This window comes from Siniperca chuatsi, linkage group LG11 (assembly GCF_020085105.1).
Source record: "Siniperca chuatsi isolate FFG_IHB_CAS linkage group LG11, ASM2008510v1, whole genome shotgun sequence".
Classification (NCBI taxonomy): domain Eukaryota; kingdom Metazoa; phylum Chordata; class Actinopteri; order Centrarchiformes; family Sinipercidae; genus Siniperca; species Siniperca chuatsi.
Genome location: NC_058052.1, coordinates 3,444,233 through 3,471,663, shown reverse-complemented (window position 1 = coordinate 3,471,663; position 27,431 = coordinate 3,444,233). Strand labels below are relative to the sequence as shown.

The following is a 27,431-nucleotide window of genomic DNA, read 5'->3' as shown; positions in this document are numbered from 1 at the left end:
AAACAGAAATGGAGTATGAGACCACATGGAATTGTTGCAGGCAACACAGGTTTAAACCCATCCTAAACCTTTAACTGCAGCTAAGTGTTTTTTAAAATTGTTTTCTAAAATGCTCTGTCTTGCACGGCATGTTCACAATAGGCCTACAGCAGATTATGCAATAATTAATAACAGAAAAGGTCTATAATTAATCTAGTTCACTCTCTAGCCTCGATAAGTGTGTAGATTTAAAAAATATTAAGAACAAAACCAAAATCCTCAGAAATGTATATTTGATATTATGATTGTCACTTTGAACACAATCAACATTTTGAACATTTCATATCTTGACATAAGTATTTATAATCAATATAACTGCAAAATGAAGGCCAGCTAATTACTAAGGCATGAGTTAATGTGAGGTACTGTGCAGCAACAGGACACAATGAATATTTTATTGCTGGCAAGGATCCAACAACAATCTCTCATGGCACCATCAAATCCAGGCAAAGCAAAACTCAAACAAAGCTTTATCAGTGAGCAGCAGCATGTAATGGACCATCTCCACCCTGGCCAGTCCATCCATTTGTTCAACACTGAGCCACTTGGTGAAGTTAATGCAGTTAGCTTAACAAGCACAGCTGCTCCGTTAAAATGCTTGTGGATAAAATGTTCTATAGTTCTTGATTTACAGCTTTCTTCATAAATTGATGAGACAATGTGACGATTGCAGCAGCATGCCTCAAGAGCAATATTTCCATCCAACAATATGGGTTGTATAGTGTGCCTCAGATTAGAAGACAGACAAACAATCTACAAACACTACTGTTAATACACAGAGCCTGATAGTGATAAAGCAGGAAGTGGCTGCCTGTAAAATTTGGCAAAACTACTCACAATGAACTGAAACCAGAAGGAATATACAACAAGCTAAAACATAGAGCTATTGCTTTCCTGCTGTACAAATAAACATTTAGTTTTCAGGATCTTTCATGCCTGAACTTTAAAGCTTAAGAGACTTAGAGATCATATTTGACACCCTCCTCCGGGACACACGTATTGGGTTTGGAGTTGTTAACAGCAAACTGATTGTCTGGGATACTTGATTCAGCACGAACAATGAAAAATAAGACCTCAGAGATTGAATTTAAGGCTGCCCCTTAATGATTAATTAACACACCACTTGGCATGGTGTGGTTTTGATATAATGTATATAATACCTGTTGGAAGTTTCAGTCCAAAATCATTGCTATCAGCACCACCATTAAAAACCCATACCAATCAAACCCTATTTAATTAATTAACAATCAGCACATTTCCTTGATGTGTAACCCAACTTTTATTTTTGTAGGACATGAAATGAGCAAGTTATTAATTCAGGGAGTTAACCTCTTGTTTACCAGGTGACAGCATTACCACCTACTGACCAATAGACAGTCTGTGCAACCATCGCCATTATGAATCTGTATAATATTGTAGCTATTATGCTGTATTATGTAAAGCAAACAGTACTGTTTACCCTTATGATTCGCTGTGCCAGCAGTGAATTTGCCCGGACCTTTGCCACCTGAAACGAGACTGCCAGACCGGCCAGGAGACCTCATCAGCTCGGTGACCAACTGCCAGGTGTCACCTGGCAGCGGCCTGCTGGTCTCCTAATTCACGGAGTCTGAGCCACAGGCACACACCCTGCACGCACCTTCCGCTGCACAGCTGATTTAGCCCTGCACACCACACCGGAAAGCCAGCGGAAACCCCTCATCTTTGCCAGCGCTTCAAAACAGTATGCTAAACCACTGTTTTGCTGTCATAAAGAGTTAATGTCAAATAAGATAAATGAATTCCCCTTTAGATACGTTACCTGCCCTAGCGTTACTTTAGCGTCTCATCGTTTTGCCAAATCACATACATCACCAATAACTTAACGTAAAGGTTTAGCTCATCATTCCATATCTGTACCAATCTGTTTGTTTATTTTCTTTATCATATACCTTATTAATCCTTCATTTATTCAGTTATTAGGCATTTAGTTATAAATAAATGTCCTCATTTAATCAGTAAGAAGTTATCTGTGTTTCAGCAGAATCTTAAGAGATTGATAAATTTAATGATCGAATTTTAATTTGGTTTTATTTCCCCAGTTTAAGGTGGTGCCCCTTAAGGAGAGTATTAAAGTGTAATTATTTGATTAAAGTAGTTGATTCTCCTACACATAACAAGACTAGCAGACCCTAGTGATGGCAATGGTCATTACACCCAACTTTAGTTAGATGGAAGAAAATTGGCATGTATATTTTTTCATAAAGCATTAGGGTGGGACAAGGGAATGTTCATGGAGGTTCCAAAATGGAAAAGGTTCATCCTCTGGGGAGCATGACATGCACAGGAAATTTCAGTGCAGTCTTGCTCATTAGCAGATTTTTGAAGAATGTTTAGTATTTTTTTGTGTATAAACTGAAGGTTGGAACTGATTGTGGCAATAAAGGTATCATCATAATAACTAGAAATCACCCTCTGGTGACCATGTTCCATTTCTTGTTAATCCGGCCATTATTTATGAAGTTAACTCAAGGGGAAATTTGGACTTGATGGTTGCTTTAGACCAGAAATCTGGAAGTTACTAGAATTGTTAAAAATCATCTGGGGATTTGGGGAAAATTCTAAATTCTATTATAATAATTGCATTTAGTATAATAAACAATAAATATGCCCATAGTGTAAAAAGATGTTAAGTGCATAATGCAATAACTTGTTGCTTGTAATGTAATAAGTAATGTGTAATAATGTATACTCACTGTGCCAACTCATGTAGACCCCTGTCCCCAACTAGCTAGTTCCTAGTGCAAAAACCAGGACATCATTCCTCGCTGGCTTCTCATCTACCCACCAACATTGCCAGTTGTGTTGGTTACCATGCCTGGCAAAGCTGGAGGCACTACTGTCAGGAACTGAAACTATGAAACTATAGCCCGACTGATACTGGATTTTCGAGACCAATAGAGTTATCAATATTTGTTAATATTTGTTATGAATCCAACAATGGTATATTGGTGTTTATATTTTAAACATAAACACAAAATGCAAACACACAATCTGGATACTGATCCCTTAGATTGTTTAAAAAAAAAAATTGTGACCACGATACTGAGTGGGACATTTTACAGTGTAAAAATAAACTTGTCTCTGCTCTCTGGTGGACAAACTATGTATTGCTGACACTGTTTCTAATTACCTCAAACCTAGTTTGGTATTGCTCTAATGCAATTTTCTTGTTACTTATTGGCTGATCCATACACGATACAATATATCTGCAATAAGCTAATATCGGTAGATAAATCAGCCTGGCCAAATTATTGGTCTAGCTCTAGTGCAAACCCATGTTTGTTGGTGTGTTTGTCCTCGCTATAGCACATACTGAAATGCTTATCATATATGAATCCATGACATACTTTAAATGCACATTTTCATTTTGGCATGTTAGTACAATATACAGTGGTGTGCAAAAGTGTTCCTTCCTGATTTCTTATTTTTTTGCATGTTTGTCACACTTTAATGTTTCAGATCATCAAACAAATTTAAATATTAGTCAGAGATGACACAAGTAAACACAAAATGCAGTTTTTAAATGAAGGTTGTTATTATTAAGGAAAACAAAATCCAAACCTAACCTGTGAAATAATGATTGCCCCCTAAACCTATAAACTGGTTGGGCCACCCTTAGCAGCAACAACTGCAATCCAGCGTTTGCGATAACTTGCAATGAGTCTTTTACAGTGCCGTGGAGGAATTTTGGCCCACTCATCTTTGCAGAATTGTTGTAATTCAGCCACATTGGAGGGTTTTCGAGCATGAACTGCCTTTTTAAGGTCATGCCACAGCATCTCAAAAGGATTCAGGTCAGGACTTTGACTAGGCCACTCCAAAGTCTTCATTTTGTTCCTCTTCTTCGTCTGTCAGACTCACTAGAATGCTGTATCGAATTCACATCTGAATCCATATAAGGTTCGGCTATTATGCAACAGATGTTGAATAAACATTTGCAAACAGTTGCTCAACTTATCTCCACTAGGCCACTCCAAAGTCTTCATTTTGTTCTTCTTCAGCCATTCAGAGACCCCACAACAACATCCAAAGAACTGTAGGCCTCACTTGCCTCAGTTAAGGTCAGTGTTCATGACTCCACTGTAAGAAAGAGACTGGACAAAAATGGCCTGCATGGCAGAGTTCCAAGACGAAAACCACTGCTGAGCAAAAAGAACATTAAGGCTTGTCTCATTTTTGCCAGAAAACATCTTGATGATCCCCAAGACTTTTGGGAAAATACTCTGTGGACTGACGAGACAAAAGTTGAACTTTTGGAAGGTGTGTGTCCCATTACATCTGGCGTAAAAGTAACACTGCATTTCAGAAAAAGAACATCATACCAACAGTAAAATATGGTGGTAGTAGTGTGATGGTCTGGGGCTGTTTTGCTGCTTCAGGACCTGGAAGACTTGCTGTGATAAATGGAACCATGAATTCTGCTGTCTACCAAAAACTCCTGAAGGAGAGGATGTCCGGCCATCTGTTCGTGAACTCAAGCTGAAGCAAACTTGGGTTCTGCAGCAGGACAATGATCCAAAACACACCAGCAAATCCACCTCTGAATGATGGACTTTGGAGTGGCCTAGTCAAAGTCCTGACCTGAATCCCATTAAGATGCTGTGGCATGACCTTAAAAAGGCAGTTCATGCTCGAAAACCCTCCAATGTGGCTGAATTACAACAATTCTGCAAAGATGAGTGGGCCAAAATTCCTCCACAGCGCTGTAAAAGACTCATTGCAAGTTATCGTGAACACTTGATTGCAGTTGTTGCTGCTAAGGGTGGCCCAACCAGGTATTAGGTTTAGGGGGCAATCACTTTTTCACACAGGGCCATGTAGGTTTGGATTTTGTTTTCCCTTAATAATAACAATCTTAATTTAAAAACTGCATTTTGTGTTTACTTGTGTCATCTCTGACTAATATTTAAATTTGTTTGATGATCTGAAACATTAAAGTGTGACAAACATGCAAAAAAATAAGAAATCAGGAAGGGGGCAAAGACTTTTGCACACCACTGTGTGATTTATGTTATTATATTTTTCGTTAAAAATTGCCATCATTAGGTACTACCATTAATGGGACTAAAACATCTCTTACTCTGGTGACAGCCCTAAATCTGATCTTTTAGGTCTGCATGTTCATCAGTACAATATGAGCACAACCAAAAATTCAAAGTGCAGACTTTAAACAGCTTTCTGTCACTGTGTGAACATTTAGTAAAACTCAAATTAGTGTATATGCAGTGCTTGTCCATGTTTGTTTTTTAATACTTTATCACAAAGAGGAGAGTTCAACCCTTTCCAAACGTTAACACATACTCTTTCCAGCCCACAACTCAGTGCAGCATGGTCTATTACAACAGAACAAAACAACATAATACAATAAGTTAATAAGAATTATCCACTTCACATTATGCACAAATATCATGCATATGTACCACCACACATTATAATTTTAACTTATCCAGGCATATTAAAATAATGCATATATATAAAAATCAAATACATAAACACTATCATATGTATTAAAATAAACAATCTGTACAAACATTTTGCCATATATTTTAAGGATTTTTTTATTTTTTTGACCATAACAGAATAGGGAAAAAGTAAAAAAATAAATATCCTATGTACAATCACACAAGCCATTCCAAAGTTATTGTCACTGCAAGGAGAAAGCAAAAGGCAATATCAAATGTTAGTTCAATCAGTGTTCATGGTGAAGTTAGCATACAGTATGTGAGATGCTACAGTGATGAGCAACAAAACAGAACAGTGTCAATCTCACTCTCTCTACTTACTTTATTCCAACATCCTGGTACAGGTAAGCCATCATCTCCCTGTAAAAAGAAAAACAAGATGTGAAGTGAAAAATACTGTACGCTGCAGACATCAACAATATTATCATGCAAGTGTGAAGCAACAACACATACAAAGGCAGTTTACAATTATATAAAGAAAAGAATGAATAAATGAATATTCTCTTTATAGAGTAGCAAAGTAAGAGTTATTTTGCCCATTCAGGGTTCTGGAAGTAAACGTCCTGTTCTAATTCTGCATATGCATTGTAGTTCTGTGCCGAATCAGATGGTTGTTTATTGAATTTAGTCCATAAATCTGTTTCTTACAAGATCCGGCAACATCAGATAACATTACTGACAGTTAACATCACTGAGTACAGGATGCTTTTTAACACTAGTGAAACCTGTCAAGCAGCTCAATCATTTTCTGAACAAGAGATATTTTAGGGCGGCAGAAGATACTGTTTTATTAGGAGTGCAGAGGCATGCAGGTCATCGAAGACTGCATCAAAACAGTAATTAGTTAATTTTTCCATTAGTCCATCTTTCACATTATCATTTAGTTTGTATTTGTTGTATAGTTGTTATAGTATATCGTCATAGTTCTCATTTTCAAAGGTTACTTTTAATGTAGTTTTCATTGACAAATGTTTCATTGTGTGTAGTATGCTCTGCTAATGGATAAAAATCACAATTTGTAGAAACCGCAACACATTCAGTTTAAATCTGTTCACTTTCTGATTTTGGGTCAATTTAGGATGAATATGGCGACTAGCTATGCTACAGCACTAATTTGAGCCACTGACTGGCCTCTTTATCATAGCTTACCATAACAGTCATGGGTATTGTAGTATTTATAGCCATTTGCCACAACAAACTGATGAAAAACTTGATTTGCAGATTATCAAATTATTCAGGAGTGTGTGTTTTTGAGTACTGTGTTTCTATGTTAAGGAACATGAAGGATATCATTAAAAGAAACCTTTGCAGTGGTTAAAATTACTTCCAGAACCAGCAGGTCCTCGCAACTCTATATCCTATTTTAAACTAAGAATTCATAATAAAAAGTATAAATACAATAAACAAATGAGACCATAACCAAGAAGATTAGCACCCTCTATATTTAAAGATATTTTTACATTGTGGCACTGAGTTGGATTTAGCAGTTAATTTGGCAAGAGAGATTGCTTTATGATACAACAGTGCTGTTTTATGGCACACAGCAGGAGACAACACTGTTGTACTAGTGCTAGCTGAGACTGAAAATAATAATAGACCAATGGGAAAATCCCTTTTAACATGTTTATCCTTGGCACTTAAGACAAATGGTGCCTTCAAATAGTGTTTTAAGATACACTAGTGTTAATAACAGGCAGCCAATTTTGTGCAATCGAGACTACCAATATTTTCCAACATGATTTAATTTATTTCAGTAATTATGTCGAGTTTTCATGGTTCAATTTTATTTATATAGTGCCAATTCATAACAGAAGTTATCTCATTGCACTTTTCCTAAACAGTAGAGCAGGTCTAGACCATACTCTTTATAATATTATTTACAGAGACCCAACAATTCCTTTTTGGTGACAGTGGCAAGGAAAAACTTCCTTTTAAGAGGCAGAAACCTCGAGCAGAACCAGACTCAGGGTGGGCGGCCATTTGCCGCTGCCGGTTGGACAAACTTTTGAATTTACAAAAATATGTTGATGTCCTAAAATTCTAAGACATAGCCTTACCTGTGAAGATGAAATTCAGAAATTAAAGAGACCTTTACTGCCGATCTCTTTCTCCATTACCAGAATTATGATCCATGATCAAGGTACCCAATACCAAATCTAACCACCTAGAAGCCTTGCAAAGCCAGACTAGATCTTGCAAACTCAGTTTTTGCTATGAATTTGGAGATGTCCTGAGAATTAACTGTACATGACAAAATTTATGTTTGACCAATAAGCAGGTTAGGGGGAGTATTTAGAAAATGACATGGCTCGCTGCCCCCTGAAACTCCCACAACCTGTGAACAACTGTTTAAACTAACGTGTTCATTCTAGTTGTCCTTTTTGTGATGTGATGACACATCTACTACCAGTCACAATGCACAGTAGTGCCAGCAACTCCTGATAATACCTGGAACTTGAATTTAGTATCACCTTCTGAGCAGTGTCCAAATTTAATTCTACGTACTCATCAGACAGTCTGAACAAAAGCAGAACCCATGACAATAGGTTGCCTTGCTAAACTTCGAAGTGAAAAGCTAAATTTGCAGGCTGGCTTTGTGAGGCTAAAAGTCTAAACAAGAAATCTAAAAAATGAACCATGCTGCAATATGCTTTCCATGCTAATACCAGGACTCTGGCTTGTGTTGACCAAATAAATTCCTCTAGTTTCTACTGCCTTTCATCACCTGTGGTATTATGTTGCCTAAAGATGGAAATAATGGTGCTCTATACAAGAGATGGTGAAGTAAACAAGGGGTTATGAAGAAAGGCTTTAGTATACGTATCATAACAATTAGAAGGCTTTAAATTTAAGATAATTTCTGGTTATGTAATTGGTGATATTAGTCACAATCATAGATTTGCATGTGAAGTTAACATAGAAAGTTTTAGTAGTTGTGATGGAGAGGTTGAGTTAAATTAGTATTTGTTTTCAGAAGGAAAGGCTTGTTCATGTTAGTTCTACAGTTGAAAAAGGCTTATTACTAGGTGAGTCAACTACATTAAGTAGATTTAAACTTCCATGTAAAAGTGCATGTTTTTGTGAATCTGCAGTGCAACATCTGAGTACTCATAGTCAGGGGTGTGGTTAGGGATAGCTAGAGGCATGCTGGGAAAAATGAAGGGAAGGAAAGAACACCATACCACAGGGCAAGGGGCATCCAGCCCGTCCAGGCCTGGCAAGCCTGGTTCACCTTTCTCCCCTTTAAAGCCTCGGAAACCCTGTTTGTGAAATCAACCATTTAAAAACCAAATTTCCAGCTCATGTGTAGTAGAAGCGTATTTGCCCTCCACTGTTTAATGGCAGGAAGATCTCCACTTCTGTCTACTGGGTGACTGAATGCAGGTTTCCTAAACATGCAGGCAACCTGGGACTGACAGGAACTGGGCTCACTGAGATGAGTTTGAAAGGTTTATAAAGCTTTCAGGTATACAATATAATGACAAATTGTTGCCATTGGTAACAAATTAGAGGTTTGTTCTCTTCGGGAATAGGTTTGATCCAGAGTTGGTTGCAGGGGGAGCTGGTGGATGTGGCTGGGGAGACATCTACAAAGACAACGACATCTGGGCTACCTTGCATAGCCAGCTGATACTGTGACCCAGACTCAGATAAATGGCTGAAAATGGATGGGTTGGGTTGGGGTTTGGTTATTTTCAAATGTAACTTCTTTCTTCTCTCTGGCTTGGGCTTGATATTAAAGTCATGGTTTTGGATCTTATTTTTCAGCCTGTGCAGAACTCTAGTTTGATTGTCTTCATTCTGTCCTCTATTCTTTAACTTGAAGAACAGGGTTGCAGAGTTGCAGGAGGAAGGATTAAAATTGAGACAAAATACTTTTGGTATCTGTTCATACTCATCAGCAGTGGCTGCCTGATTCCTGTCCGTCTAATTCCTGGAAAAAATAGGTTCCTCAGGCGGAGTTGTGGTCTATGGTCCATCCAAGTCATTTTTCACCTGATAAATGTATTTTCTTCTATACGCTACAACCTTTCTTTGCTCTCATGATACTTTTTTAATGGATCAAAATATCAAATTTAGGATCTCATCAATTCAACCACATATCTCCCCATATCTCTGACAGGCTGCAGTGGACACTTGGACCAAACCCTACCTGAGATTGATTAGAACCACTGAATACCAGAGCCAAAAGGAAGCTGACTACTGAATACAAATCTTTAGAGAAACTAAAGCTCTATGGGATTATGCTGTATTCTAAGATAGTGCTCCTTCCGTTTGCCTCTTGGTTAAACATCGGACTACTGACATACCAGTGGACAGGGGGCATCTAATCCAGGTGCTCCTTGGTCTCCCTTATCCCCTTTGGCCCCCCTGTTGCCTTTCTTGCCCCTCTCTCCCTGCAAACAACAGCGTATTTAAAAAGACAAACTTTAATCCTCCTCATTAAGCCACACATGAAGCAAATGTTTGTTTTTGTAAGATTTCATCTGTCAGGTGGTCTTACATATATGTAATTTAGACAATATGAGAAAGTTACTTTAATTCACTACCGTGTTTGGTATGCCTTTTTTATTTTCAAAAGACAATATGATTTTGTAATGTAAATTTTGTGGAAAGGGGAGGTAAGTACAGGGAGTTAGGGAAGAAAGATTAAAGCCAGTGCTGTTGGTGAGCAGGTTTCATCCAAGCATCTTACCAAGGACTAACTATAAGCTATTGTACAGTAAAAGTAGGTTTTGCAAGACTTGCAAGTGAAAAGTGAAAAGGCTGAGTGAAAAGATTGTTACATGTACTCTGATGTTTTCATTTTATCATGGAAAAAATCTATTGAACAAAACATCAAATATGAAAATGAGTAACAGGATAATGTCCAAAAATAAAAGCTTAATAGTGAAGTAACAGATGGATCATGTGAGGTGACTGGTTGGTGGAGCATTTCAAACACTTGGCCATGAAATCATTCTAGTTGAGTCATCATTACAAACTGCATAAAAAATCAGGTTAATTGAAAAAAAGTCATAGGTTCAAGAATGTGTACAAATTAACTTTTGGAGCATGGTCAACTACAAGTCCCATTGAGAACTGTGGTGAGAAACGTTTAAAAAATCTTGGGGTGTGGATTTAGAAAGAAGTGAGCTTACCAGACCTCTGTAGTCTGCTTGTCTTATGTGCTTGAGACTAGAGGCTCCAGGCTACATTAGCCACTACAAGCACAACACACCCAAATCTCTGACCAAACTGTCGGTGGTCGATTGGCATTGTGGGTAATGTAGGTGCAAGGTTTTGACAAGGAAGAAGAATGCATGGAATAAAAAAGACGATATGTCTCGATATTTTCGAGTGCACAAGGAATACAATGCTAAATTGGTGGAGTACCCTTTTAAGTTTGGAGTACTTATTAAGACTTCATACCTACTATATGCAGATAACAGGGTAAAACTGGAACATTGCTTATTCACATTCTTAACAGAACACCTGCCAACCAAGACCAAAGGCTGTAAGGGATCAGATTACAACATTATATAAAGGAATACAGTACGATAAAAACAATAATATGCTACCTGATTGCAGTGCTTTCACAGTTCTGTCTTAGCATGCTCTATGCAACTGGAATCTCATATGTTAAACTTTCTTCAGGTTTATGGCTTTTGCAAAGCTATTAGCAAAGCCCAGCTGTGAGTGTTGCTAGTAGCAGAGGCTCACATTCAGAGATCAGATAGGTTCATGTAGTCACTGTAAGAGATATGAAACATTTCTTTGTGCCACTTGGGGAATTATGAATCCCACTGCATGAGCTTTCAGTAGTTTGCAAATCATGACAAAACTACAAATATGGCAAATTAATTATCAGCACCAGTTGTAAAGGCACTGGTTAAATGTTGAAAGGTTCAGTCTGATCGTGTGGAATCTCACCTAACTACCAAATCAAACTGTCTTAAAAATGAATAGCTCAGAAACATGCAAAATTTTGGGTGTGCTATCATCTAAATTTAGCAAATTTTTTCATTTTGACGGGAGAGCACTGCGTGCCAATTTGGAGTACGGGTCAGGGTCAGTGGTTGGAGGGAGTACATAAAGGCTTGCAAGGGAGAGGTACTGTTAAGTAGGAGTAAGAGAGCAGGAGGAGGAATATTAACCCAGGACTACATTAGAATGCAGGAGGAGGAGGAGCAGGAGGCCAAGGTTTGTGAGAGGGAGAGAGGGCAACCCCGGCAATAACAAGAGCCACGGGCCACAGAGCAAGGTGGAGGGAAGTAAAAGGGGATAGAAAGACCTGTGGAAACAAAGGAAGATGGGAGAAAAGTAAAAACACCAACACTATCCCATAGCTTTGTCTTCAACACCTTCAACTGCACAGTCACATTCAGGTCTATTTATCAGAGGTGTATTCTTCTGGTTTCTGTAGCTATACATTGAAAATATTGATTCTTCTGACTAGAGCCCAGTTGAATGTGCTGAGAGAGCTTATGAAATGTGAAGACTTAAAAGATGGGAGTGGAAATATTAAAAGAGTCACAAGTTAATGGGAAGGAAACAGAAACATTCTCTTAGAGGAAGGGTATGTGGACATATGGACAGATTCTCTGATAAACTGTAACCTGGAGATGAAATACAGTTTTTGCACAGTATAATTTTGCAGGGATGCTTTGATAGTCAGTGAAAATTAAAGGAATTGTTCAATATTTTAGGAAATATGCTTGTTTGCTTTATTTTCCAAGAGTAAGAAAATGGATGTCAATCTCATTTTTGCAAGTACAGAGCTGGAGTAAGGGCGTGGTTAGCCTTGTTCAAAAATTATCCACCCAGTACTTCTGTGCAGCATCTCTGGCTAAAGCGCGGGTTGCAAGATATGGTCAGTGAGCAAAGATTTTGGTCTCTGTACAGGCACAATGGTACCAAACCTGACAACCTCACAGTGATGACAAGACCTTAGGAAACTGTCACTGCACTGACTGTTGTTCACCAAAATATAGTTCCAGCATGTAAGTCCCCCTACAAATTGTCATTTGTACATTTCTTTTTGTGTAGAGATACACAAGATACAATGTGTTAATCAGTGAGCTTTATAGGTGGTGGTATTTGTATGTTTTAACTTTGAACAGAGCTAGGCAAGGCTAACTATGTCCAGCTCTGTACTTCAACATGCAATATCTGATTTTTTTTGCCAATTGGTGCAGCATTTTCAAGCTGTTTACACAATACTTACATATTATCACCTTTACGTATTAGCAAACAGTGTCCTATCAATACATCTAGCAGACACACAACAACATTAGCTTTCATCTGGAATCATGTTTCTGGTCAACTGATGAATGTAAGTCTAATATCACTCTCCTTTTAGCTCTGTTTGGTCTCCACCAACTACTGAGACAAATATCTGGCTCTTTAGCTGCTAGATGCTCCATTATAATCACCAGGTAGTGACTAATTTTGTCTGCAGCTGTTTTGTCTGCTGTTTGGTGCTTAGTGTACAGTGGTTTTATCAGAGATTTTCAAAAAAGAAAACTGCTGCTGGAAACGATGCTAAGTGAACTAAAATTGGCCGTAAACAACAATGAGCTGAAAGTTGATTTAAAGCTGTAAAACTAAGGGGAACTACTGAGTTGGTAATTCTCTGTGGAGCAACACATTTTACCCCTTACACATACATTTTTAATAAAAATATCGATTATAGCTGTATAGTCTCACACAGACATGAGACTGCTATCCTTCTCTCAATTTCAAGTCTAAACTGAATCCACATTATGATGTCACATAAAAGACAATAAAATAGGAGAATAGCTTGAGGCAAACATAGCTGTCTCCAAGGTCACTTATCAACATTAACATCTTACTATCTTTTTTAGTTTTTCTGAAATGAAATCTAATGTGTGTCCATTAGCCAGAATCATGTCCTTGGTTCTGTTGTCTTTATAACTGGCAAAACATTACAGGTAGTATCTTACCCGGTTCCCTTTGAGTCCTTGTGGTCCTACTAAACCCTGCAAAAGAAATGTGAAATAACATTAGTGGATCTACATATTTGCCTCACTTTGGGAAATATGCACATTAGCTACACTTTGGGAAATATGCTTGTATGCCATGTTCAAACTGACATTAGCATTGTGTCAAAAAATACAGTGCCCTCATTAATTTCAATGAGGCAGAAAAATACAGTTTCGTCCAGGAAAAACGTTGAACCTGGCTCAAATTTTGCCACAGTGCAATGCAACGTCAACAACAACCTACCTGTCACATATGTGCAAGCAAGCATTCCTGTTGTAATGTGAATGGCATAACGCTACTGTTTACCTCACGACTATCTAGACAGAAGTTAAAATGATTGTTAAATTTTTTTAAATATGTATAGTAGATATATATATATATATATATATATATATATATATATATATATATATATATATATATACACACACACATATATATATATACATATATATATATATGAGAGAGAGAGAGAGAAAAGAGTCTCAGGTATGAAAAACTGGACAGCACTGGGCCCTGACAGGATCCACACCTACTGGCTAAAGAAGCTCACTGCACTCCATGAGCGCCTAGCAGCACAAATGAAGGGATGGGACACACCCTGAATGGCCGAAGGGCGTACGATCCTGAAGGATCCCGCAAAGGGTACAGTCCCATCCAACTATCGGCCAATAACCTGTCTCTCCACAACATGGAAGCTCATGTAAGGCATCATCACGGCTAAGATAAGTGGACGCATGGATCAATACATGAGCAAAGCACAAAAGGGCATTGGCAAAGGAACCAGAGGAGCCAAACACCAACTCCTGGTTGACAGAACAGTCACCCAAGACTGCAGAACCCGACATGCCAACCTGTGCACTGCCTGGATTGATTACAAGAAAGCATATGACTCAATGCCACACACATGGATCACTGAATGCTTGGAGATGTACAACATCAACAGGACTCTAAGAGACTTCATTGCAATTTTGATGATGCTGTGGAAAACCACCCTTGAGGCCAATGGCAAGCCACTTGCACAAGTATCCATCCATTGTGGCATATACCAAGGAGATGCTCTGTCCACACTGCTGTTCTGCATAGGTCTGAACCCCCTCAGCCAAATAATCAACAAGACTGGCTATGGATACCGACTCAGGAATGGGGCCACCATCAGTCATCTCCTCTACATGGATGACATCAAGCTATACGCTAAGAGCGAGCAGGACATATTTAAACATTTGTGTTTTCAGTTTGTCATTGGAGCTACTGAATGCAAGTGTGTTTCCCACAGGATGAGGGTTTAATTAGTGGTGGTCAAACTTTTCTAAGTTCGCTCTGCATTGAGCAGTAGCAAAACATAACTTAATTCACAAGATAACTAACAACTGTGCATCAATGCATCATTCAGAGTTTTCGATCAATCTGCATTTTTACTCCATGCAGACCTTTGAAATGAAGAAATGTATGAAAATACAGAAGGGGTTACGGCAGGCCTATTCAATTGGCGGCCCGCGGGCCACATCTGGCCCAGAAGCAACATCCGAGTGGCCCAGTATACATAAATCTGATATATGACAAAATAAGTAAACTACATATATAGTTTATGGAAGTAACTAACGAGTGAGCCATCTCGCTTCCTTCTCATCACTCCAGGCTGGCTGAAGAAGTTAATGGGAAGAAATTGTTGGACATTGTTGGGGGCTGGGGCACCATCAGCCCCACCTCCCTCCCTCTCTGACCCCTGGCGGCCGCCAGACTGACAGACTCATTGAGCGTCTGAGCAAAGCCTTGATGATCCATGATTTGTAAATTTGTGCACGTGGACGAGGGCAATTGGGATAGGTGCCTCTGTTGTTTGCAGTGCGGGAGGTACCCCAGGCCTCCATGGGATAACTCTCCCTTTGAGCTGCTGTTTGGCAGAAAAACTACGGGAGGTTCTGGACCTAGTTAGAGAAAACTAGGAGGAGGGTCTGAGCACAAGCAAGAACGAGGTTCAATACTTTCTGGACCTGAGAGCAAAACTCAACATGCTAGGGCAGTTGTCACAGGAGAATTTGCTTGATGCCCAGGAACGTCAACAACACCTGTACAACATAGGGCTAAGTTAAGACAATTCACAGCGGGAGATAAAGTACTTGTATTGCTCCCTTCTTCCAGCTCCAAATTACTCACCAGGTGGCAAGGACCCTTTGTGGTCACACGGCAAGTGGGTGATGTGGACTATGAGGTTGTACGGTTGGACAGGGGAGGGGCAACACAAATTTACCACCTCAATCTCCTCAAAGCATGGAGAGAGGCGGAGTCTGATTCTCTGGTGACAACGGTGAAAGAGAGATGAGTTGGGGCCTGAGGTAAAATCTACCTAAAATGAGGTTAAAATCTACCAATCTTGCTTTGCTCCCTCATGACGACCATCTCACACCATCCCAGAGAGCAGACTTTGCCAAGTTGCAACAGTGTTTTACTGTTTTCCCCCCCGCTGGGATGCACAGACCTCATAGAGCATCACATTGAGACTTGCCTGAACACAAACAAAAAGTAGTTCAGGAAGAATTAAAAGCCATACTGAAGAGGGGGGTAATAGAAGAGTCCAACAGTGCCTGGTGTAGCCCCATCATTCTTGTGGTCAAGGATGAGATGGCTGCCATGGATGTACCAATTTGTCACACTTCTGTTCGTGTTGTTCAGGGCCCCGGCCACCTTCCATGGACCGGGTACTGCGTCTGCAAGCCACAGATGCTGCCGCCTACCTGGATGATGTTATCATCCACAGCAACAGCTGGGTGGAGCATGTGCAGCGGGTGGCCGCGGTGCTGGAGTCCCTGTGGCAGGGCGGGCTCACCGCTAACCCTAAGAAGTGTGCGGTTGGACGTAGTGAGGTACAGTATCTGGGGTACCCCTTGGGTGGAGGGCAGGTGCGTCCCCAGGTAGATAAAACAGCTGCGATCGCCGCGTGCCCAAGTCTAAAAAAGAGGTGAGGCGGTTCTTGGGGCTAGCTGGCTATTACCGGCGACTTGTCCCCAACTTTGTGGAGCCAGGGGTTTTGGCCAACTTCCTCTCCCCAGCCTAAGTCGGGCGGTGGGGGTATGTGGAGGTGGGCATGGTTAGCTGTCAACTGCAGAGGGAGAGGTGGGGAAGTGGCTCAGGTGAGCAGGGTCAGGGAGAGCTAATTGTCACAATTATGTCTTGTTGACTAATTATGCTCTCCCCTTTATATGCAGTAGCATGCTGGACCAGACATACACATGCTGCCAGACAGAGCAGCTAGGCTGGCTGAAGAAGTTAGTTGAGGACAATTGTTGGACATTGAGAGGAGCCACAAGACCAGCATGACAACGGCCGGGCAACCAAACGCGTGCAGTCATAATTTGTGGCAGTTGTTATAAAGCTTGTGTGTGTGTGCTCGTAACAATAAAAAACCTTCATCCGACGAACATTGTCATACCTGTGTGCTAGGGGGACGCTCGGTGGTAACGAGCGTGCTACAATAACCCATTCATTCATTGAATGGGGTTTTAATTCTGAAGGCATCCAGTGTATGTGATGGCATGTTAGTAGCTGGTACAACCAGAAGGATAAGTGATAATTAAATCCCCTAGACCAAACAATAAATCATTTTACCAGTACTAACCCTGCAGTGAGACTAAATAGATTCTGTAGTTTTCTTTGTGCTAGCTACAGAAATAAAAGTGATAATGAGGTTTTCATCTGACTGTGGGTGAGAGGGCAAACAAGCATATTTCCCACAATGTTAGACATTTGCTTTAAAAGTCTCTGTTAAACACCTCTGGATGGAGTTAAGGCATTTTGACAAACAACGTAGTGATTGTACACTGGGTCTCTGTTAGAAGCCCTTAATGTAAATGTTTTAAACACTTTGATTGAAGTATACATGATAACAAAGATGTATTCCTTATTCTTGTTTTCAAAAGAGTTTTACCATACCAATTTTTCAAATTGTACTTGTACAATTGTAATTATACAATCTGAATACTTTCAATTTCAATTTTCATTTTTATTTCATTTTGATATCAAGTTAATTTAATGACACCGGTTTTTGGCCACACTGCAGCCTCAGCAGGCTATATTGGTTTCAGCCTTTCACCATGTCAGACTCTGTCTGAAGTCTGGTAAAATGTTTCCTATTGTTATAAACATGCTGCTTTCAATGAGCTAAAAGATGCTCCCTATTTTGCTGAATATTTAAAATGAAATTACAGACTTACAGGGATGCCTTGTGGCCCAATTGGTCCTGGTAATCCTACATCTCCCTTTTCACCCTGTAGTGACAAGACAAAATGCAAAGCGTATATTCTCCTATTTATTTTAGAATAAAAACAGAAAAACATCACACAGATATACTCACTCTCTCTCCCTTTGGTCCTGCTGGCCCTGGCACACCTGCTGGTCCTATTAAACCCTTTAAGACAGAAAAGGGAAAATTAATACCTGTTTAGCAGATACAAACAGAATCGTACTAGAGACAATATCATCATTAAATGCCTCAAAGCAGTAAATCAACAAGCTTTCTGGTGGACATAAATATTTGTCACAAAAGATAATATCATGGCCCATTTAGACCAAATGTTTTTCTAATCTGGAGTGACAGGAAAGGGTTAGGAGATAATTTTCTGTCCAAACACCTGTAGCATAACACACCAAACTTGTTGAACTACTGTTCAAACTTTTAAAGAGGAGGGAAAATTAATAAAATGTGAATAGCTGCAGTTCTCTGTCTGAGTAGCAGTCAGGATTGGAGAGGAATACCTTGCATCTCAGGCATATCTAGTATGTAGAGTGCTTTATGGAATATAGCTGTCCAAATGTACTGTACATGTCAACATGCAACACGGGCATCTCTGCATGCTCCTTTGCAATGGCAACTTTGCAGCCCACTGCTGATTCAGGACCATTAGGCAGGAAATTGTGGAGGCAGGAATGAGGACTGAGGATTTACACTGTTATGGTGTCTAGTATCAGACAAGATGGGAATTCAAAGCAGCATCAGACATCATTCCACTTTAGTGGGCCCAGGTAGTCGTGGGAGAAAATGAACATATTTTAGGTTAGTTTAAAAAGACTATTAGCCTGAAGTAATGTAACACTTACAACTACAAACCTAGAACGGTCAATCTGTAGACACTCAAATAAAAGATGGTAATCAAATAATAGCTGGCCATCTCCAGCATTATAAAGGAAAGGCTTTTTTTTTACTGAATTTAATTTAATTAAGGGCAAATCAAGGAGAAGTTTTGCATTATGTACATTTCCACAGCACTAATACTATTAGCACATCAAAAGAGTCATGTCACAGTCACCACTGTGTTGCTCTGAGTTTCTCTTTTTAACAGAAATACGCTCATTAAATTAATCCAATTGGAATTTAGAATGAAATCTTCCAAAAATATAGCCAAAGTTTACTGATTTATGTGGGGTTGTGGTCCTTACATGAGCCAATATAAACCATGGAGGTATAAGGATGATAAATACTGTGTAGAGTTGCCATGTTTGCCATGGAATTAGATCATGCCAGTGCATCCTCAGAACCCAACCCTGAACAGTCCTGTCCTCACAAAGCTACTTTAGGAAAAGAGACAGGACAAGCATTGGCAGCAGGAAAGCAAGCGGACAAGCAAACATGACAGACGTCAAGCAAACTTTAGCAGGGGGGTGGAGGAGGAGGAAGAGGAGGAAGAGGAGGAGAAGGGTCAGGGAACCGGAACAGGAATTGCGCCACTCACCACTGGACCCGGTCTGCCGTCTAACCCATGAGCCCCCTGTATAGCGGTGTACATAGTTAGAGAGCAGAGATGATGGGGGGAGGTGGGAGGAAAGTGGGGTGGGGAATTGGGATAGGGAGGTGAGGGGTGAGTGAAGCTGTGACTCAAGTGACTTCAAAAACACATTCAGATGATGACAAATGGAGGGTGATGAAGGTGGAGGTAAAATGAGTGACAGTAATTGTGAGTAACTTCTTTTACTGCTCATGGTAGATGACGACATCAAGTCTACGGCCATGTTGTTGCTCATCAGAATTAGCTTTATTGTCAAGTGGGTTTACACAATCAAGGAATTTGCTTTGGTATTTTGGTGCAAAACAATGAACATAGTAGAAATATAAAGAACGATAAAGCAAGTACTGCAGGCCAAGAATCATAAATATAAAACTGACAATAAGATATTAAAGAATATTAAAAAAAGAAAAGAATAAAGAACATGTACAATATGACTGTTGTTTAAATGACAGTTTGTGCAGGGATGTGCAAAATATTTACATGGGAATGTGCAAAACTGTAAGAGTTAGTGTCTGTGGGGGTCCCGGGCCTTGTTGATGAGGCCAGCTGCAGACAGAAAGAAACCGTTTTTGTGGCGTGAGGTTTTGGTCCTAATGGACCGCAAAAGGGGAGTGCCTGTAACAGTTTGTGTCCAGGATAGGAGGGGTCAGCCATAATCTTTCTTGCATGCCTCAGGGTCGTGGTGGCAGCAGTGTACCAGATGGTGATGGAGGAGGTGAGGATGGACTCAGTGATGGCGGTGTAAAAGTGCACTATCGTTGTCTTTGGCAGGTTGAATTTCTTCAGCTGCCACAGGAAGTACATCCTCTGCGGGGCTTTCTTGGTGAGGAAGCTAATGTTCAGCTCCCACTTGAGGTCCTGGGTGATGATGGTGCCCAGGAAGCAGAAGGACTCAGGTGTCACAATGTTGACAGGGGAGTCACACAGGGTGTTGGGGGTGGCTGGGGCAGGGTGGGGCTGGGTTCTTCTTGTAATCCACAACCATCTCCACTGTCTTGAGAGCAGTGAGGTCCAGGTTGTTCTGACTGCACCAGATCACCAGGTGGTCAATCTCCCACCTGTAGGCAGACTCAGCCCCATCAGAGATGAGCCCAATGAGGGTGGTGTCATCCACAAACTTCAGGAGCTTGACGGACTGGTGACTGGAGGTGCAGCTGTTGGTGTACAGGGATAAGAGTAGAAGGGAAAGAACGCAGCCTTGGGGGGAACCGGTGCTGATGGTCCGGGAGTCAGAGACATGTTTTCGCAGCCTCATGTCCTATCGGACAGGAAGTCTGTGATCCACCTGCAGGTTGAGTCAGGCACACTCAGCTGGGAGAGCTTGTCCTGCAGCAGAGGCAGGATGATAGTGTTGAAGGTGGAGCTGAAATCCACAAACAGGTTTCTAACATAGGTTCCTGAGGAGTCCAGGTACTGGAGGATGAAGTGGAGGGCCATGTTTACTGCATCGTCTACAGACCTGTTGGCTCTGTAGGCGAACTGCAGGGTCCAGGTGTGGGTCTGTGATGGATATGAGGTTGGGCAACACAAGGCGCTCAAAAGACTGAATTACCACAGAGGTCAGGGCGATGGTTCTGTAGTTGTTAAGTCCTGTGGTTCCCTTGGTTTTTTGGGGACGTGGATGATGGTGGATGATTTGAAACAGCTGGTATATGGCATGTCTCCAGTGAGGTGTTAAAGATGTCTGTGAACACTGGAGAAAGCTGATCAGCACAGTGCTTCAGGGTGGATGGAGAGACAGAGTCTGGCCCTGTTGCTTTGCAGAGGTTCTGTCTCCTGAACAGTTTGTTGCCATACTTCTCGAGGATTGAGAGAGTTGTTGGAGCCTCTGGGGTGGGCAGATGTGGAGATACCCTGACCCTGTCTCTCAAAGCAACAGCAGAACTCATTCAGTTCATGGGCCAGACACAAGTCGTTAATGGAGTGGGGGGCTTTTGGTTTGTAGTTGGTGATCTGTCTGAGCCCCTTCCAGACAGAAGCAGAGTACAGTTGTTTAACTTTTCTCACCGACTTGCTAAACCTGTACTTTGATTCCCTAAAACTGTCTCCACTCCTGAACGCTTCTTCCTTTTCCAACCTTAGCTGTCTGAGTTAACTGCCTCTCTTAACTTATCCATACTGTTGGTAGCAGTCCTGAAAACATTCCACTATAGTTAGTACAGTCCAAGCACACCCGAAGGTCTTCCATAGCTTCACTGGTCCAATGCTATGATATCCTCACAACACGTTTACAGAGCCTTCAGAAGGGAGTAGAAGTAGTAGTAGTAGAAGTAGTACAGTTTATGAATAAATATTCCACATCAGGAGAACAGTGCTGTTGAATCACTGTCACATTGTTACATCAGCCACTGTTGATGTAAAAACAGATACCTCCAGCTTTCGTTTTGCGGGAAAGTTCTGTGTCATGATCTGCTTTGAAAAGTTGGAGGCCTGCCAGCTGCAGCGCAGAGTCCGGTATCGATCCACACAGTCACATCTCCATGAAGCATAATACGGAAGATGAATACATTGACATGACATTTATTGTCACTATATAACATCATGTTTGTAGATGTAGACATACCTGCTGTACCAGCTGCAAGGGTGAAAATAACAAACAACACAATGTAGAATTCACAACTATCTTGAAACTCATGCTGAATGACCATTTCCCCATAAACCCCCTCATTAATAGTGAAGAATGCTGATTCGGCATTCACACTATTATTATTCAAATCTTTATTATTGGTGTGAATGCTGAAAGCATTCATTGGTGTCACTGCTTCACAAAATATGTTCTTCTACAAAAATATTCTTTATTGGGTGTGAATGCTGACAGCATTCACAACCTATGTTCTACATTTTTTTTTTATTATTATTAGTGGTTAGTCTAACTATTTCCAAACAGCTGATTAAGATGAGCTGATCAGGTCAGTTTGACAGCAAGTTATTCTGAAGTGCATTCACTTGCAGTAGGAAATCCCAGCACACAACTCATGTACCTTTAAACAATACAGTATAGGAGAAAGACAATTATGCATACAAGTGTGTCCCAGCAGGCACGTACACACACACACACACAAACAGAGAGACACGCACACACACCTCTACCTTTTTCTGTCTCTCTCTGTCCTTCTCTCTCTCTCTCTCTCTCTCTCTCTCTCTCTCTCTCTCTCTGTCGGTCTGTATGTCTCTCTTCTCTAAAACACATTTCTACTACTCCTGAATCTATTTAGCTACATAAACCATTGAAATATCAAAATGTTCAGCTCTTTAAGGACATTCATGCTATAATTCACCTTTTTTACTTTAAAATATTAAGCTTTTTTCAAAAAGATTTTATAATGGTAGAAATTGTCAAATCCTATTCCTTAGTTTCACAATTCAGATCTCTTCACCGATATGACCTACAGTTTTTGAATGATGGTATCTTCTTTCAGTGGTCAGCTACTTAGGGTATACTTGCCCATAATGAAATGTTATTGTGTTATTGTTAATAATACAATATAGCATCCAACATGATCCATAGTCTCACATAAAAAGAGGAGTTACTCTGCAGTTTATGATATGACATATCGCCATCACGTGATGACATAAAGCATCTGAGACATGAATCAGTCAGTAACAAATGCCTAAAGTTAAAGCAACATGGGATTTTAAGGCTGATATTGTGTAATGCTAACATTTCTGTGTTGAAGCAGTGACATAATCGTTAAAATAATCCAGATTGAGTAAGAAAATTTAACAACAGGAGAGAACACAAATAGATAGAAGACAAAGAATTCCTACACCTGTGAACAGCCAGGAAGTCCAGTGTACTTACAGGGAGTCCAAGATGGCCTCTGTCTCCCTTGTCACCCTTCTGACCTGTCGCTCCCTTTTCGCCTCTGATGCCTATGCCTGGTTCTCCCTGGGTAAAACAGAATCCCATCCTTACATACACTTTAATGCATAGAATGGCTATGATGTAGACAATGGAGGCAGATTTAATAAAATGAGGAGCTGGTGGATATTATTTTAAGGAAATAATATCTCACCTTAGGCCCTGAATGTCCTTGAGATCCCTGTATGGAACAAAAACAGTGGGATTACTGGCACAATCTATACTGTATCCCAATTGTTGCCAATGCATACCACTGGTGTATTTGAGTAGCGTCAAGAGATAACTAGTAGAAATACAAGTTTGGCATGTTTAAGCTGCCTCTATTAGTGGAGCTTCAGTAAATAAACAACTCTATGTCCATTTCATGCCTTGTCATTTTGGATGCAGGTAATATTATTCTTACTGCACACATTTTGTTGCATCAATTGGTCTCCCCACAGGTGTTTTAATGTATTTTACCTGATTATACCTCTTCTCAGGCAGGTTGTGCTTTATTGATAATCCTTTCTCTCTCCTATTGCACCTGTTAAGGTGTGACACTTACAACTACATCTTACCAAATTTACCTCATTTTTATTGGTTCCTTAGGTTTGGAGATGTAATTCTCAGCATACCTCTTCCCAACTTCAAACTGAGCTGAGGCAGAATCAGCCAAATTCACTGAAAACACTTTGCAGATGTGCAAGGCCTTTAAGCATGAGCTAGTTTTTAAATTTAGGGGTTAAATGGCACATTTGACTCACTGCTGGGCCAACTGGTCCTGGAGGTCCTGGAGGCCCTGGAGGACCATAGATCTAAATACAGATACACACACAAGCAACTGGTTTTAATTGAGAAAATATTACTCATAAATTTACCATGAAGTGCACTAATCAGACCTGTGGGTTAATGATTGACCCTTACCATTTCTGACCTTCCTCCTTCTCCAGGTTCGCCTTTAGGACCCTGTGACAATAGGTGGCAAAGACAAAGAAGGACACAAAGTTGACGATATATTCCCTCGTCAGACAAACAATTAAGTGAATGAAAAATGAAGCAACACAACACTTTTTTCAAACAGCCCGTGGGGTGAATACAAAATGTACTCCACTTTTCCCCCCTTGCCAGGTCAGACACTGCATCCAGAAAAATGCAGCCTGACCCATTGCGTACCATTGCGCCAGGTATTCCAATAGGGCCAGGGGCCCCAGTAGTCCCCTTTTCACCCGTAGGGCCATCCAAACCCTACAAGGAAGGGGATATAGACATCATGACAATGGCAGAGTTTCAATTTAGGGACTGGTGAGTTGATCTTCATGTTAGAATCAAAGCATAAAAGATAAATGAGACAAATGCTCCTCCCGTCTCTGTCGACTGGCTATCGGCTACACTACTCCCACTTATCATCTCCCAATCACTCCATTCAGTCTACGCACCTGCCTCCCATCAGCTCACCTCCTGCAGTATATCTACTCTGACTCTTCACCCACTCATCGCCAGATTGTTTCAACCTCCATGCTAGTAACTATTTGGCCAACCTTTGCTAAAGAAAACCTTTTGTCTGTTTCTGCTCCTTGTCTGCCTGCAATCCACTAACCTGTGTTTTTGTGCCTTAGGATCACTGCTTGCCTGCCTGCCTCCTGTTTGCTTCTACCTGCCTGCCAGCCATGCTTCCCTCCGCCACACCATCTCCACTGCCATTACCTCCACTTCCTCCCTGCCTCCATTATGTCTTATTATCCTTTATCTAATAAACCCTTTTACTTTCAAACTCCTTGTCTTAGTCCTGCATTTGAGTCGATGAACAGATGGCCGGACATTCTCCTTCAGGAGTTTTTGGTAGACAGCAGAATTCATGGTTCCATTTATCACAGCAAGTCTTCCAGGTCCTGAAGCAGCAAAATAGCCCCAGACCATCACACTACCACCACCATATTTTACTGTTGGTATGATGTTCTTTTTCTGAAATGCAGTGTTACTTTTACGCCAGATGTAATGGGACACACACCATCCAAAAGTTCAACTTTTATCTCGTCAGTCCACAGAGTATTTTCCCAAAAGTCTTGGGGATCATCAAGATGTTTTCTGGCAAAAATGAGACAAGCCTTAATGTTCTTTTTGCTCAGCAGTGGTTTTTGTCTTGGAACCATGCAGGCCATTTTTGCCCAGTCTCTTTCTTATGGTGGAGTCATGAACACTGAGCTTAACTGAGGCAAGTGAGGCCTGCAGTTCTTTGAATGTTGTTGTGGGGTCTTTTGTGACCACTTGGATGAGTCGTCACTGCGCTCTTGGGGTAATTTTGGTCGGCCGGCCCCTCCTGGGAAGGTTCACCACTGTTCCATGCTTTCGCCATTTGTGGATAATGGCTCTCACTGTGGTTCGCTGGAGTCCCAAAGCTTTAGAAATGGCTTTATAACCTTTTCCAGTCTGATAGATCTCAATTACTTTCTTTCTCATTTGTTCCTGAATTTCTTTGGATCTCGGCATTATGTCTAGCTTTTGAAGATCTTTTGGTCTATTTCAGTTTGTCAGGCAGGTCCTATTTAAGTGATTTCTTGATTGAGAACAGGTGTGGCAGTAATCAGGCCAGGGTGTGGCTAGAGAAATTTAACTCAGGTGTGATAAACCACAGGACCACCATAGGAGGGGCAATCACTTTTTCACACAGGGCCATGTAGGTTTGGATTTTGTTTTCCCTTGATAATAACAACCTTCATTTTAAAACTGCATTTTGTGTTTACTTGTGTTATCTTTGACTAATATTTAAATTTATTTGATGATCTGAAACATTTAAATGTGACAAAAATGCAAAGAAAATAAGAAATCAGGATGGGGGCAAACACTTTTTTACACCACTGTATAGCTTTTGTGTCAGCAATGGGAAAACTGAAAGCTCAAGCAAATGCCTTCATTTTTACCTGCACCATATGATTTATAAATTAATTAAATGCTCATGATAAATAAGTTGTGCTCAGGTTTCATACTTTGATCTGTTTTCAAGGGCCCATCCCATAGGGGGGGACCCTCGTGTGGCACCTGCTTCTCAGTGTGAGTTAGATGCTAGTTCTTGGGGTGGGGGTGTTGTGTTACAGATAAACACAGCCCTTTTCTCTACAACCAATGACAACAATTGGCAGCTTTCCCAAATGGATATCGAATTCATAATTTGTGACCTCCACCCAAGTGGAGGTTACAAGGTTTATGGTATTCCAAATGTGGGGAAGAATCCCCCAACAGCCTCCAGGCAGCATCCTTCACAGCAACTGCTGGTGGACCAGCATACCAGCACTGAGGACTTCTATTGGAACATGATGTTTGGATTTGTTCCATCCCAGTGGAAAAAATAAGTACATTTACAGAAGTACTGTACTTAGATACAAATTTGAGGTACTTGTACTTTAGTTGAGTAGCTCTGTTTTGTGCTACTTTATACTTCTCCTCCACTAAATTTCAGGGGGAAATATTGTGCTTTTTAACTCCACTACATTTATCAGATAGTTTAGTTACATTTAAGAGTAATATTGTCATTACAAAACATTTGAAGAACTCATAAAATATGATGGATTATTATAAATTAAACTACCCAACAGTGTATAAGGAGGTTAAAATCAATATTAAAAGGCTTCTTGTAGGGTGGATCAGCGCAAATTCTGATGAACATTTTGTATCTTTTATTGATAAAAAGAATTAACATTTTCTCCTCATGGCCTCTGTGTCATGCAATAAGCTCTGTGAGGAACTCTCCCCCAAACATCCTGTCTTTACATTCTTCCGGGTCATAACAAGGACCCCTGCCAGGACTCAGAGAGGATGCCAATAAAAGTTAAGTGACAATGAGCCACTTTATGACCCTCACTAAGCCACCATCAGGATGATATCTGGACTTCATCAATAACAAGGAACAAAAGAAACCAACTTTGCACTTCAGAGTCAAATGTTTAGTAATTGATATACTATGTTTAATTAATGTTTTAGGAAGAATGTGAAGTTTCATTTCAACATCCTGATCCTGATGCAGGAACTGAACTAACCAGTACTAGTTATACATATCCACTAATCCAGAAAGAAGATGTAAACTGGAATGTCAAATCTCATGTGTGCCTGTTCTGGCCTGCCTGTCCCCCCCTTCCTCTTTTCATCCCCCTCAGAGGAGAAGACAGACAAAGAATGCACATTCCTTTGCCTAATACATAAATACTGATATATATTGATTTTACTTAATATTTATTTTGCTGTTTTTCTATATATCTATTTTATCTATATCTATCTATATCTATCTAT

General features: G+C 40.4%; 1 protein-coding gene across 40 annotated transcripts in view; it reads right to left on the bottom strand.

Annotated features, from left to right (window-relative positions):
• The window catches only part of col13a1 (collagen, type XIII, alpha 1), a 174,782-nt gene that overhangs the window by 8,112 nt on the left and 139,239 nt on the right, over nt 1–27,431 (bottom strand). For 23 of the 40 annotated variants that reach the window (XM_044213813.1, XM_044213781.1, XM_044213776.1 and 20 more), the window contains 12 exons: nt 24,324–24,395; nt 24,075–24,116; nt 23,915–23,965; nt 23,326–23,352; nt 23,112–23,198; nt 19,256–19,291; nt 17,881–17,934; nt 17,741–17,794; nt 13,490–13,525; nt 9,854–9,940; nt 8,726–8,803; nt 5,865–5,903 (listed from right to left, as the gene is read on the bottom strand). In XM_044213813.1, coding sequence (XP_044069748.1) covers nt 5,865–5,903; nt 8,726–8,803; nt 9,854–9,940; nt 13,490–13,525; nt 17,741–17,794; nt 17,881–17,934; nt 19,256–19,291; nt 23,112–23,198; nt 23,326–23,352; nt 23,915–23,965; nt 24,075–24,116; nt 24,324–24,395 — 663 coding nt within the window. The other 17 variants (XM_044213806.1, XM_044213810.1, XM_044213814.1 and 14 more) reach the window with 15 other exon arrangements.